Raw genomic sequence first — 12,516 nt, forward strand, 5'->3', positions numbered from 1 at the left:
TTGCCGTATTTGCTGTTACTGCGGCCATGACTGCTGTACTTTGCGGGCAGATACTTGAGCTTGTCATCGTCGCGGGGCTCGTCGTACTTTTCGCGCGAGTTGCGGTAGTAGTTGTCTTGCGGGGATGGGGGCGGACGGTAAGCAGGATTGCTGCCGCGCGGGTCGTCGTAGTCGTAAAGTGACCTGGTGCCTGGGAACATTGCGTCGCTCCCGTCCTCTGGGTAAGGAATAGCTCCTGACATGGCGCGGCTGGCGCCCGGCTCTGCGGTGACGACGTTGGCGCCTCCTCTCTCGCGTCCATATCTGCCACCATCGAGGTCGTCTTCCGGGTAAGCATAGCTGGGCTCGCGCGGGGGATCAACCATGGCGGGGACCGCGGGGCTCCGACTGCGCTCGCGACGGCCAGGCGAGCGCGAACGGGTGCGACGGCCTCGGTCGTCAACCTGGAGAGACATGGTAGTCGCCTGGAGACTTTTGGACACTCGAACTGGGTTTGTCGCTGTTGATTCTGAACTTGACTGCGAAAGTGCGAGCTGACAGGACTCGAGGTGGGGTTTTGGAGCTTGAAGTTGAGACAAAACGTGCGGGACGGGGAATGAGGGGCTCTCTCTGCCCAAGTGTGTGTGTGTGTGGGACAGGGACCGTGGGCGTAGGGCGACGGGAGCTCCTCTTTTTTTCGCTCTTATATATCAGATGGAGAGAGAGAAGAGATGAGATGTCGCGTGCTCTCCTAGCTTCAATTGAGCAGCGTGCGGCTGACTTCAAGTACTTGTACAGGTCTTGGAGCCTCAAGCATAGGGTTGAATACGAAACGAAAGACGAGGAGGCTGTGGATGCATGTAAAAGAAAGAAAAGGAGACAGATAGATGCACTAATGTAAGGGTAGGCATGGGAAAATGGGGTGAGTGAGCAATGAGCAAGCCACCCAAAAGGAGAAGAGTTGGGCTGAAGGATGTGAAACCCACCCAGTTGCATAGCGTGTCTTCCCCATCCTGACCAGAACAGCATCAGCATCAGCAGCAAGTTAGTTGGTTAGCAACAGCAGTTGCGGTACCATGCAGTAAGCTAATGGAGCTCGCATCGTCTATCCCCTGTTCTGACTCTTCGGTGGCTACCTAGCTTGGCGGGAAATGTGTCGTATGAGCTGCTGGCGAGTAATGCTTCATGACATTACCTGCAGCACCGGCCTGGCATCATGAGGTAGCCGTGTCTCTTGGATCTGCTGATCAAAGTTGTCCGTCTAGACCGTCAGGCGCTAATGGCTGTGTGGTTGCGCCGGTTGGTCCAATGGCCGCGATGGCCTCAAATCTAAGGGCCCCTCAAAGAGTGCCAACACCGCCTTTCCGTCGTACTGCGTCCTGCGTGCACCAAGACCCTCAAGACAGAGCCCCCAGAGGACCAGGGGCCGGGCTGGGGTCAACCGTCAATGTGGACATGAGAGGAAGGCTGTGAACGGCGGCAAGTCCGTGGCAACGGGTTCCTCCAGGGAAGCTAAGCTCTCCGACCCCGTGGGCGGCGGCGGCGGCGATGAACAGGGGGGAACGGGGCCTCTGCAAACTCGAGGGCAATTCCCAACGGGCCGTCTTGTGTTGTGATGACATGCTGCAGCGGAGCGGGGCCGGGATCCCCGCCATGTTGCCCAACTCGTCCTATCAACATGCTCCCGCTGCGGACGATGCAAGGGCCTTTGGGGGCTGAACGAGTGCGTGCTGCCGCTGCTGCACCAGTGACGATGGCACGCTGGAAATCTAGTCGAGGTCGACGATTTCGGCTCGGGACCTGGAGGGTGACACGGCGGGTGGGATGAAAAGCCGAAGGATTCCGTTGATGAGAGCACAAGAGCTCTCAGGTGCCTTAGGTAATCTTCCAGAACACATCCCCACTTTCTGCTGATTATGTAAGACATGGGAGACCGGAGACTTTCGGCCAAAGGCAGGGCCGCCGGTGGTTGTTGCTGCGCAATCGGGTTATCGGGATAAGCCGGGCTGCACGGGCCACAATCAAGCTCCACAGTGTCAGAGCTCCCCCAACGGAACGAACTCGGAGGTGATGGAACTCCTGTTAATTATTGAGCCGGCAAAAACGAGACCTTTTTTTCTCCTTCCTCTCGTCCTTGGAGATCTTTTTGATTAATCTGGCAATACCTTCACGCACTCCTTCTCATCACCCATCGAGGTCATCAAAGCTTCAATTGGCTCCGTACAAGCTAGAAATTGCGACTTAGACCGCCGTTTCTACTCCCCAAGACCCTTTCTCCAACCACCAGAGGAAAAAAAAAACGCCCGCCATGCTTCGATCGGCACCAGCTCGTCGCGCCGCTTCCGGCCTGGCAAACACACGGCTTACCGTTATGCCGAGGACATGCGCAATGAGCCTCTCCACATGCTCGACCCGATACACCTCCTCTTCCCCCGCAGCTCTTTACCCCGCGACGAACTCCAGATCAACAAACCTCACCAGCCCTTTCTCCCTCCAGAGAAGCATTCACACCACTGCTTCCAGAATGGCCGAAACCCGTACCGAGAGCGATGCCTTTGGCGAGATCCAGGTCCCCGCGGACAAGTACTGGGGTGCTCAGACTGAGCGTTCCCTCGAGAACTTCAAGATCAACCAGCCCCAGGACCGCATGCCTCCTCCGATCGTGAAGGCCTTTGGTATCCTCAAGGGCGCTGCCGCCACCGTCAACATGCGCTACGGCCTCGACGAGAAGATTGGCAAGGCCATCCAGCAGGCTGCTGCTGAGGTCGCCGAGGGCAAGCTCCTCGACCACTTCCCCCTCGTCGTCTGGCAGACCGGCTCTGGCACCCAGTCCAACATGAACGCCAACGAGGTCATCTCCAACCGCGCCATCGAGATCCTTGGCGGTGTCAAGGGCAGCAAGAAGCCCGTTCACCCCAACGACCACGTCAACCGCTCCGCCTCCTCCAACGACACCTTCCCCACCGTTATGCACATCGCCGCCGTCCTCGAGATCGAGCAGGAGCTCATCCCCTCCCTCAAGAGCCTCCGCGATGCGCTCCAGAAGAAGGTTGACGAGTTCGACGCCAAGCAGATTATCAAGATTGGCCGCACCCACTTGCAGGATGCTACTCCCCTGACCCTCGGCCAGGAGTTCTCCGGATACGTCGCCCAGCTCAGCCAGAGCATCAAGAGAGTCGAGTCCTCCCTGCCCGACCTGCGTCAGCTCGCCCAGGGCGGTACCGCTGTCGGCACCGGCATCAACACCTTCCAGGGCTTCGCTGAGGGTATTGCCGAGGAGGTCTCCAAGATGACCGGCACCAAGTTCGAGACCGCCCCCAACAAGTTCGAGGCCCTCGCCGCCCACGACGCTATTGTCCAGGCCCACGGCTCCCTCAACACCCTCGCCGCCTCCCTCTCCAAGATCGCTCAGGATATCCGCTACCTCGGCAGTGGCCCCCGTTGCGGTCTTGGTGAACTCAATCTCCCCGAGAACGAGCCCGGTAGCTCCATCATGCCCGGCAAGGTCAACCCCACTCAGTGCGAGGCCCTCACCATGGTCTGCGCCCAGGTCATGGGTAACCACGTCGCCACCACCATCGGCGGCATGAACGGCCAGTTCGAGCTCAACGTCTACAAGCCCCTGGTTATCCGCAACCTTCTCCACAGCGTTCGCATCCTCTCCGACGGCATGCGCTCTTTTGAGAAGAACCTCGTCGTCGGCCTCCAGGCCAACGAGGAGAAGATTGCCAGCATCATGAAGGAGTCGTAAGTCACCATTATTATCTATAAGATTATGCGTCTATTTGCTAACACTGTCACAGCCTCATGCTGGTCACCACCCTCAACCCCAAGATCGGCTACGACATGGCCTCCAAGGTCGCCAAGAACGCCCACAAGAAGGGCCTCACCCTCAAGGAGTCCGCACTCGAGCTCAACGCCCTCTCCGAGGAGGACTTTGACAAGCTCGTCCGCCCCGAGCTTATGATCGGTCCCAGCGCTTACAAGCAGTAGAAGCGCACACTGGAGATCGGTTGTGCTAAATGACGTTGTTGTTGTTACTTGTTGATATAGAGTGGAGAGCTAACCCCGAAACCCACCAAAACCTCACCCCCACGCCTTGTGTAAAACTACCTTGCGTAACGATATCCTGTTACCTGTGAAAAGGGAAACAATGCGGTCTTGAGCGATCCGTGTTTGTAGAATTGAAATCGTAAAACAAAAACATTTTCGAAATCGCGTGGTTTGCACAGAATGGGAGGAGCATGTTGTCTTTTTAATGACCCCGCCATTTCACATGTGATGTAATCCCATACCCCGCACATCGCGCATCCGCGCACCACACAGTTGTCAAGATGCCGTCTCACCGTTCGGATGGGAGGATTCATCTCGCATGCGTGAGCTTAGGCGCAGTACCGTCTCAAAATAATTCCAGACGACGTGTGTCGTTTGTGGAAGTTCGGGTGTGTAAGGTAGAGTACAGAGTATGCACGGTCTTAAGCGGTCATGACCTGACGCAAATGGAGGCCAACACTGAAGGCTACTTTTTGTGACATGTAATTTTTGTAAGCGACCGCGAGACACACTCGAGGGGAGTCTGTTTGCCAATAAGTCGAGTCACGAGGCTATAAGAATTTGTAGTAGTGGTGAACGTCGGGTTTGAGTTTTGTGATACCGTACGAGTTGCCGAATCGAGACGGGTTTTGGTCTGGTCCAGTGATGCCATTGGTCGAGTGGCAACGCCGGGCCGCCGGCAACCACCTCACTTGGGGAGGGCAAACAGAGTGATCCGCCAGCAACTTGCCTTATACATCCCGGCTGGTCTTTGCCATCACCGTCATATCATGACTGTTGTGAAGGAAGTCATTGTGGGAGGAGTGATAGCCAAGGAGAGGAATCGCGGTAAGGCGTATCGCGATTTAAGTGAAAGACACCCCTGGTAAGTTCATGATATGTGGAGCGACATTGTGTGTGAACCTCGTAGAGCAGAACAGAGTAGCATTTCATTTTGACGAAGCAATTTCTCTAAGTGCGCTCTGTATCGCTTCAAGAGGTATTCCAATCTTGAGGAGGTCCTCCTGCATCAAACATTGCCTTTCCAATAATATTTGTGCCGTTAAGTCAGGCCACCGAAATGCTGAAGATTTCGGGGGATTCGAAATGAGAATCTTCGGGTCGACCTTTGCTTCCTCAATCAAATATCGAACCATTCTATCTGATAATCCGCATGCAGCAGCTCCAAACGTACTGCCATATTCTCCCCCATTCGAACTGTTCGCATCGTGGCCAAGTTCTTCAATGAGGACTCGGCTGCATTTGACTGCACCTTCGTAAGCTGCTCCATCCAGGACCATTCCTTCCCCCTCAGGCCATAGTGTTATATCAAGTCCATATTTCAACAGCACTCTCAACGCCTCGACATGGTCATGCTTGAAAACAGACTTGAGACAACACAGTCCTCCACCAAATTGGCAGGGAATATTTGGGTCCGCTTTCCAATCCAATGATGTTGAAAGGGTTTTAGCGTGGTGATATTTAGAAGCGACGACGCACAAAGGTGTATGGTCAACTTGAAGGTTCGGGTCTGCCCCCTTCGAAAGAAGCAGCTCAATGATATTGAGACTTTCGGAGAAAAAATTGTCACGATTCGCGGTAAAACATGCGAAGATAAGTGCAGTACCGCGAACATGCCACCGATCTGGGTGGCTCAGTGTATTGACCTCTGCCCCGTGATCGATGAGAAATGAACAAATCTCGGCGTATCCGTACCAAGCAGCCGTGGACAGCAAACTGTCTCCCTCGGTATTTGGTTGAGTGAAATCATACCCAAGTCGGTGCAGATGCTCTAGTAAGTCAAGAGACTCTAAATGGCAAGCTACAGAAACAGGGCTGTCAGAGGGCTGCCCGTACGATCGGCAGAGCACTCTTCTCCTCAACGCCCCCTTTTCGTCCAGCGCTGTTGGGTGTCGAAAACTCAAAGGATCGACAGTATCACTGAGGCCCAGACAATAACCTAGAATACCCGAAATTTTCTTTGTTTCTGGGCGTCTTCTGTATATAGACTCGACAAAGTCTGACCAGTGCATCGAGGCATAAGCGGAGAAACTGGGCCAGTTACTATACCCAGTATGTTCCCCTGGTAAAGATGCCTGTAAGAGCAACAACGTTGCAATATGTAACTCGCCGTCGTCTGTCCAGTGACTGAGCTTATTGTTGAAAAACTCTGCGATTGAGGCATGTGGAAATTCCCATCTGGAAAATTCTGTTTTGATGATCAGATGACGGCATATATTGCCTAGTTCAGTCTCTGTAATACTTTCTTCGGCCAAGGCAGTCTCGAGCTGCTCATAGGTCTGGCAGAACGGCAGTTTGACGGCATCGAGAAAAGTCTTCCCCGACATCGCCCCTACCCATTTGACCCACATAGCGGCTCTCATAAGAATCGTCAATGCGTGGCCGTCTTGTCGAGAACATATCTCTTCGTAGGAGGCCACGAGACCTTCTGGAAGCTTCATGAGTCGCTGCTTCACATCGGTCTCTGTATTCAACGGCTTTAACTGATCCCATTGAAGTTGAACCCATTTAAACCTTGTCGCACAGCGAACATCAATAAATACTTCTGGAGGTTGCGGTTGTGTGTAATGAACTCACATTCCACCATGTTTTTTAAGAAGAGTCTCTCTCACAAGTGACTGAACACTTTGTCTCTTCCAAACAGGACTAAGATCGACTTGGCTGAGCTTAAGGTCAATGTATTTCTCAATATCTCCTAGATTGTCTGAGGTGCTGATTTGGATGGAGGATGACGTCTTCATCAACTCCAGTATATCGGTCTCTGGTCGACTGGATATGAATACTTTGACGGGCCGATCAGAGTCTTTGACTAACGCCCTGAAGAAGCTCACAATCTGCGTTCTTGATCTTTGCTCGCATTCGTCCAGAGCATCCAGGACTAGGATAGATCGTGGATACGTGTTGACCAAGTCGCGTACAAATCGCTCTCATTCAGAAATCTCCAAACTTCGTCGAGACGCGGCGGCATTTTCGCAAAACATGAGAAGCTGCTTGTGCCATCGGTCGCGGTGGCGCGACACCGCCAAGAGCTGCACAACATAGCTGCTGAGAATGGATTTGATATCTTTCCGGTCAATCAGCGAGCGATCGCAGTAAAAGTGAGCAAAGCCTTCATCGTTGTCTGGGGATCTCAAGGTATCGCCAGGGCGAGGGCGATAGCGATCAATCACTTTGGAAGTCAAGAAAGACTTCCCAGCTCCCACTTTCCTTACTAGTCAACACTGAGTCACGCAAGAAGGAGGATGTTTGGCGTACCTTGACCATTGAGCCATAGGATTGACGACGAGCTTGGCTCTTCCCACGCAAGGAAGCTCGGACGCTGTATAAGCCATTCGCAGGTCCCCTCAGTCCGCAACTCTTTCTTGGCGACGTGAATTTCATCGACCTTGACGTCACTGATGTAGTTCATGGCATACTCTCTGTCTCGGCTTTCCATATTCTTGAAACAGTCTAGAAGCTGCACTACCCTATCGTCGATCCGTCGCAGAGGGCTGTGAAGACTTTGCAACAGCTCGAGATTCCTCTCTGTTGACTTGCAGACGCAAGCTTCTGCGTTCTTCGAGACTTCATTCTTCGCGGCCGTCAGGTCTGATAACAACGATTCTGCGCGGTCTGGGTCAGTGAGAGCCGTGAGAAACTGCATTGCCCAGGATTCTTGTCTATCTAGCTGAGTTGATGTCGAAGCTAGTAAGTCCAGCGAGGATCTGTATAGCTCAATCATAGAGTCTCTCAGGAGCACTCTCGAGGGTTCTTTCAAGTTCGCGCCAGAAAGGCTGTACACAGATTCATACATCTGACCCCGTCTGACAATACTGAGAATGCGGTCGGCGGCACCAAAAGCAGCGGTGATTTGTTCGACTCGACTTGTTTCGGCCTGTGCCAGTCAGAAAAACCCAGGAGTTGATAGGATTTCGTTTGGATGAGTCTACCTGAAGGAGCACTCTGAGTGCTGACCACACCGGCGAGACTGGCGCAGGGACGAATGGTATGGTGGTGTCGCCGATCATAGTCACCCAAGCCACGACTCGATTCGCGTAGTCCCTCCACAAGATATTCCTTTCCCCGATCTTCAGTCCTGAACTAGCATCCTGGTTTCTTCGCTTTGTCTAACCAGCGTTGTCAATTCTTGGACTTGGATGGTACTCGAGCGGTCGATGCCGAACTTTCCCATCCAAGACTTGGTGTCTTGATGAGTCTTGTTGAGCGCCTCATATCACAGGTCAACTGGCGCGTTTTCTGTAACGATAATAGGTTGATGCTTGACGAGCTGAACGTCGGACGAGGGTGCCTCAACATGTGCTTCGGCAGACTCTCGACTGTGTTTGCTGTCGGCGTCTCTGTTTTCGGTTCCCGCGTGTTTGGATGAGATGGACTCGGCCTTGCCATTCGAAACGGAACCATCGGCAGACTTTGCCGGCGACAGTGGTTTTGGTTCATATGGAACGGCTGGCTTTGACGTCGGTCCTGGTGAGGCGAGAGGCTTCTTCTTCGATCCGAGATTGAAACAAGAGATCAAGGCCGAAACGCAGCTGGACTTTGTGTCCTCGGAGGACTTGGTTTCTACCATCATGGATGTATGAAACACTGCTGTTCAGACACCCCAAATGGCCCACTGGTGACTCTGGACCGAAAGTGTCTGCCCCAGACTTGCGATGAGCTCTGTGTCAAGTGGCGCATCCAGTATGTGAGACTTTGACGAGGGAAACTCAAAGAAAGATTTACGGTAGAGACCGTAATATCATAGAGTACCACGACTATTGAAGAATCGAGCCAAAAGATATGCGTGACATGGGGGCGAGTGGTTGAGGAGATTTCGAGGTATGTGATAGCTCGGGGATTTGCCAAAAGCCTGAGAAGATTCCGATTAGAAAAGGGGTCATGAGGCATCCATACATACAGATCGCAGCGCTTAGCTGCACCATAATATGAATCTTCCATCCAATAGTTGTACGTGAAGCCATCTACCAACATGCTTCCTGCCGATAATCACACTCTCTGATGGCGCATCGCGAGTAACTACATGCGGCTATCAATTGCCCCATTAGAGTTGAATCATACGCGAAAGCAGTTGCGTCTTCCGAGACATGACGAAACCAAGAATATGGTATTTCTGAGTTCTGTACACCAACAGAGATGCAAAGGAGGGGTTGGTTGGACCAGGGTCCAGATCTGCCGTCTACTGATGTTGGAACTTGCAACGGTTGATTAGAACAAGGTACACTGCAACCTCAGCTCTAGTAATAAATGTCTCACGAGTCACGAATCAACGTCACAGCAGAATAATGAGGTTGAATGAGACGCGATAAGCTGTTGAATGCGTTCTTGTGCACGAAGGCGTGGTAGGATAAGTTGTGTCAAACCAGGTATTGAGTTGAAGCCGCAAAGGCTGATGAGCCTCACTACACTGTACTAATGACCATGAAGTACTAGCGAGAGAGTCTTCCATACTATATCACGATGGGCTCTGCGTCTTCATGTAGCACCTTGATGGATCGAGCGTCGTCAAGACAAGGCATAACCCTCCTAGACTCCAATGGCGATTGGAATACGATTCATCTCTATTCCCAGTAGAACAGAAAGAAACTCGTCAATTTATCAGATGTATTGTACCTTCTCCGTAATATGCTATCAAAGCATCGTTACATGCTGTCTCCTTCATACCTAAGGATATAAGTATGGTGTCCGCATCCAGGCGAAGTCCATAACAAAAGACACGCCCAACTACCTGCATGTGGGGTGGACAGATATTTGTGGGAAGAAGCATCGTACATGGCACTTTCTTTTCCTAAAATTCACAAACCGTGCTGCCCTTCATCAGACTAAAAAGGCCACTTGAACGTTGTCTACCGACCAGATATCAAACTTTACTCCCTCGACCTTTCTCCGATACTCCAGACGTAGATATAAATCAATCCAATTTTTTTGAACCCATCTCAAATTCCTATTCAATTCATCCCACCGTCAACTAATCCCAAATTACCAAAAGAACACACCGGACAAGATCTCACCACCCATAACTTACAATATGGCATCCAAAATCAACCTCGCCATCCAACGACGCGTTATGCCCACACTCAAGGCAGCTATCACCCCAGCTGCCAGACTCGACACCCAGCAGTCGCGTCTCCTCTCAACCACCGCAGCCCTGAATAAGAGACTTGCCCCCTCCGAGTACCGCTTCTCCTTAAGCAGAGCCCTCGAGGAACGCAAGACGCTCACCAAACCAAAGCCAAGCGCCTTCACATGGCCTCGTCGGGCGAGCGGAAAAGAAACCCCCAGATCTAGCCTCCTCAATAGAACTCACCCCCTGAGAAGAGTCAAGGCTCCCAGCCCAAGCGTCAACGAAGCCAACAAGGCGGAGCCAATGCAGAGCGCAATCATCCCCGCGTCTCCCAGAAAGATGTCGACTCTCAAGAACAAGATTTTTAGCGGCTATGACGGAACTCTCAAGATGGCAAAGAAAGTAAACGTCGTACCCTTAATGCGTAAAGTCGCCGGCCTGACGAGTCTCGCCTCCTTCGGCATCTACGGCGCCATGGGTCAATACCAGGCCATGTTGGAGGCAGAGGCCAAGAAGAAGAGAATCGCGGAGGAAGACGAGGCCTGGAGAAGATGTAAACAGGAATTGTGGGAGCAAGGGCATTCCATGTCGCCTGGATCGGGTATCCTCAGCGATGGATCGTATCCCTTCGCGTTGTTTTACCACTAGTAAGGCGTGGGCGGAGTGGTTAAGTTGAGATATAGGAAGGCATGGGAGGAACGCCGCGCCAGAGAATCCAGGCTCGTCCTCGATAGTTCCATAATTTTCGTATTAAATATGAGAAGATTGAAGTTCCAAGTGCAGGCCTTGCGATGTGTAAGTATCGTGTGAGGTCAATGCCAGTCGTCCATCCTGTTTTGGGCCCACAATGACAAGCGAATATCCGATGATTTTAGCGTTCAGCATCATCTCATGGTTTAGTCGAGCCCAAGACCGACGTCGTCGATGTCAAAGTTAAAGATATACCATCTTGTATGTTTCCAAGCACTTACAAGGCAACGCCCCAGTAGGACTTGACGTATGTCGGTAGCCTCCTCGGGACTTTGTCCCGCATGTCTCAACTCATACATCGCCTCGATGTATCGAGCAATGAACATCAAGGCACAGATGATCTTGCTTTCCCAGACTGACATCCTATTTATCTCACAACCAACCCTCATTCGTCCCTCTCTCCTCAACTCCCCTTAAAAAAAACTATGGCAAAGCTCGACTACAAGCGAATACGTCGAATGATTACCTGGACTTTCCATTCACTGCATAACATCCCTTCACGCCATACCCCAAGACCTGCCTCATTCACCCCTCACCCACCAGAAAGCACCCAACCGTACCGTACCCCACCCATCGTCACCAACCACGACAAAACGACGATAATTTCAACAAAAGGGAATCAAAAGACATACAACACCAGGTATTCGCTGGTCGTCACCGACCCAACTACTAATCCGGCCCTCATTGGCTTATCTATGGGAGAGCGGACGGGATCCCGAGTTTTCCAATGGGTATGGTCGTATGTGGTGATTAGGTCAAGGGGAGGAGATAATATCGTGAGATTGAAGGGGGTTTTTTCGTTGGGAGGGGAGCCAACACAACAACTCAAGAAAGACTGACTGTTAATTGCCTTGCTAAAAAATCTGAAAGAAATTTGAAGTATTGCTTTCATGAAAAAAATGGGGAGTAATGGTATGGTGCTGGGGCAAAGATTGGGAAGCCTTGTGATGCGACGGCATGACGGGTTTCGCGATGATGGCTTACGGTTCATCCTTTGGACAGACATAGCACCCGTGGGCATTTCGCTCTCCTTCAACTTTGCCAAATCTACGTAAGTGAATAGACTGAAAAGAAAAACAAATTCAAAGGAGACGCGTCTTTGAGCTTGAAAAATCGCAAGCATGCTTCAACCTCTAGCGACGGCTCTGTTAGTTCGCGCACCTCGGATTGTTATCACGTTGCAGTCTTTGAGCCGCATTACCGAAGGCGAAACTCAAATCCCGGGTTCGTCAACTACAACCACAAGAACATGAATGTATTCATTCTGGAGTTTATCTCGTATCAAGTAGTTCCCATTCCAAAGGTCGCTTAAAAATACTTGTCAACCCGGGAGGTGGGGGAAGTAGGCGACGGCGGATCACGGCACTTCGGCAACATTTGCTATAGACGGGCCGCAATAGCCGCTATCTCATCACCAGTCACCTAATCAGACGCCAGGAACGTAGACCAGAGCACTTCGTCTGACTGCGTGAGAAGGTCGGTAGTTGGTTATACTTCAGCTACAATCATTGCATGTGCAATTCCCAGAAGACTGGCATTCGAGGTGGTATCCGAGGTGCAGACATGGTGCGGGCATAGTAGCGTGGAACCTCTCCTACGCTCACCGCAACAATTAACGAGGTCCATTTCTCAACCGTGCCTCATAGTTTGAGGTTGAGGTAGTAGGTTGCAAG

General features: G+C 51.9%; 6 protein-coding genes across 6 annotated transcripts; 2 read left to right on the forward strand and 4 right to left on the reverse strand.

Annotated features, from left to right (window-relative positions):
• Positions 1-39: 39 nt before the first annotated feature.
• BDZ83DRAFT_650678 (uncharacterized protein) lies at positions 40-455 on the reverse strand (the record flags this gene model as incomplete). The annotated part of the gene is made up of 1 exon (XM_060510391.1): positions 40-455. A coding segment is annotated over one exon (416 nt), but the record flags the coding sequence as incomplete, so codon positions are not given.
• Positions 311-1,219, reverse strand: BDZ83DRAFT_270666 (uncharacterized protein). The gene has a single exon (XM_060502051.1). The coding sequence runs from the start codon at positions 1,012-1,014 to the stop codon at positions 439-441; it is 576 nt and encodes a 191-aa protein (XP_060366106.1). The 5' UTR covers positions 1,015-1,219; the 3' UTR covers positions 311-438.
• A 1,068-nt stretch (positions 1,220-2,287) lies between these two features.
• BDZ83DRAFT_575087 (L-Aspartase-like protein) lies at positions 2,288-3,972 on the forward strand (the record flags this gene model as incomplete). Its single annotated transcript, XM_060504776.1, has 2 exons — positions 2,288-3,726; positions 3,783-3,972. The coding sequence occupies 2 exons, from the start codon at positions 2,288-2,290 to the stop codon at positions 3,970-3,972; spliced, it is 1,629 nt and encodes a 542-aa protein (XP_060366107.1).
• A 2,987-nt stretch (positions 3,973-6,959) lies between these two features.
• BDZ83DRAFT_751110 (uncharacterized protein) lies at positions 6,960-8,039 on the reverse strand (the record flags this gene model as incomplete). Its single annotated transcript, XM_060514013.1, has 3 exons — positions 6,960-7,234; positions 7,288-7,906; positions 7,962-8,039. The coding sequence occupies 3 exons, from the start codon at positions 8,037-8,039 to the stop codon at positions 6,960-6,962; spliced, it is 972 nt and encodes a 323-aa protein (XP_060366108.1).
• Positions 8,040-8,092: 53 nt separating this feature from the next.
• BDZ83DRAFT_775167 (uncharacterized protein) lies at positions 8,093-8,635 on the reverse strand. Its single transcript, XM_060515437.1, has one exon. It carries the CDS (start codon positions 8,600-8,602, stop codon positions 8,246-8,248), a length of 357 nt encoding a protein of 118 aa, XP_060366109.1. The 5' UTR covers positions 8,603-8,635; the 3' UTR covers positions 8,093-8,245.
• A 1,299-nt stretch (positions 8,636-9,934) lies between these two features.
• On the forward strand, positions 9,935-10,787 carry BDZ83DRAFT_617043 (uncharacterized protein). The gene has a single exon (XM_060508004.1). It carries the CDS (start codon positions 10,058-10,060, stop codon positions 10,739-10,741), a length of 684 nt encoding a protein of 227 aa, XP_060366110.1. The 5' UTR covers positions 9,935-10,057; the 3' UTR covers positions 10,742-10,787.
• Positions 10,788-12,516: the final 1,729 nt, after the last annotated feature.

Source organism: Colletotrichum acutatum (assembly GCF_030867785.1).
Source record: "Colletotrichum acutatum strain CBS 112980 chromosome Unknown BDZ83scaffold_35, whole genome shotgun sequence".
NCBI classification, from domain to species: domain Eukaryota; kingdom Fungi; phylum Ascomycota; class Sordariomycetes; order Glomerellales; family Glomerellaceae; genus Colletotrichum; species Colletotrichum acutatum.

Coding starts and splice junctions, on each gene's coding strand:
- BDZ83DRAFT_617043 (XM_060508004.1), top strand. CDS start 10,058: ATGGCATCCAAAATCAACCTCGCCATCCAACGACGCGTTATGCCCACA.
- BDZ83DRAFT_270666 (XM_060502051.1), bottom strand. CDS start 1,014: ATGCTGATGCTGTTCTGGTCAGGATGGGGAAGACACGCTATGCAACTG.
- BDZ83DRAFT_775167 (XM_060515437.1), bottom strand. CDS start 8,602: ATGATGGTAGAAACCAAGTCCTCCGAGGACACAAAGTCCAGCTGCGTT.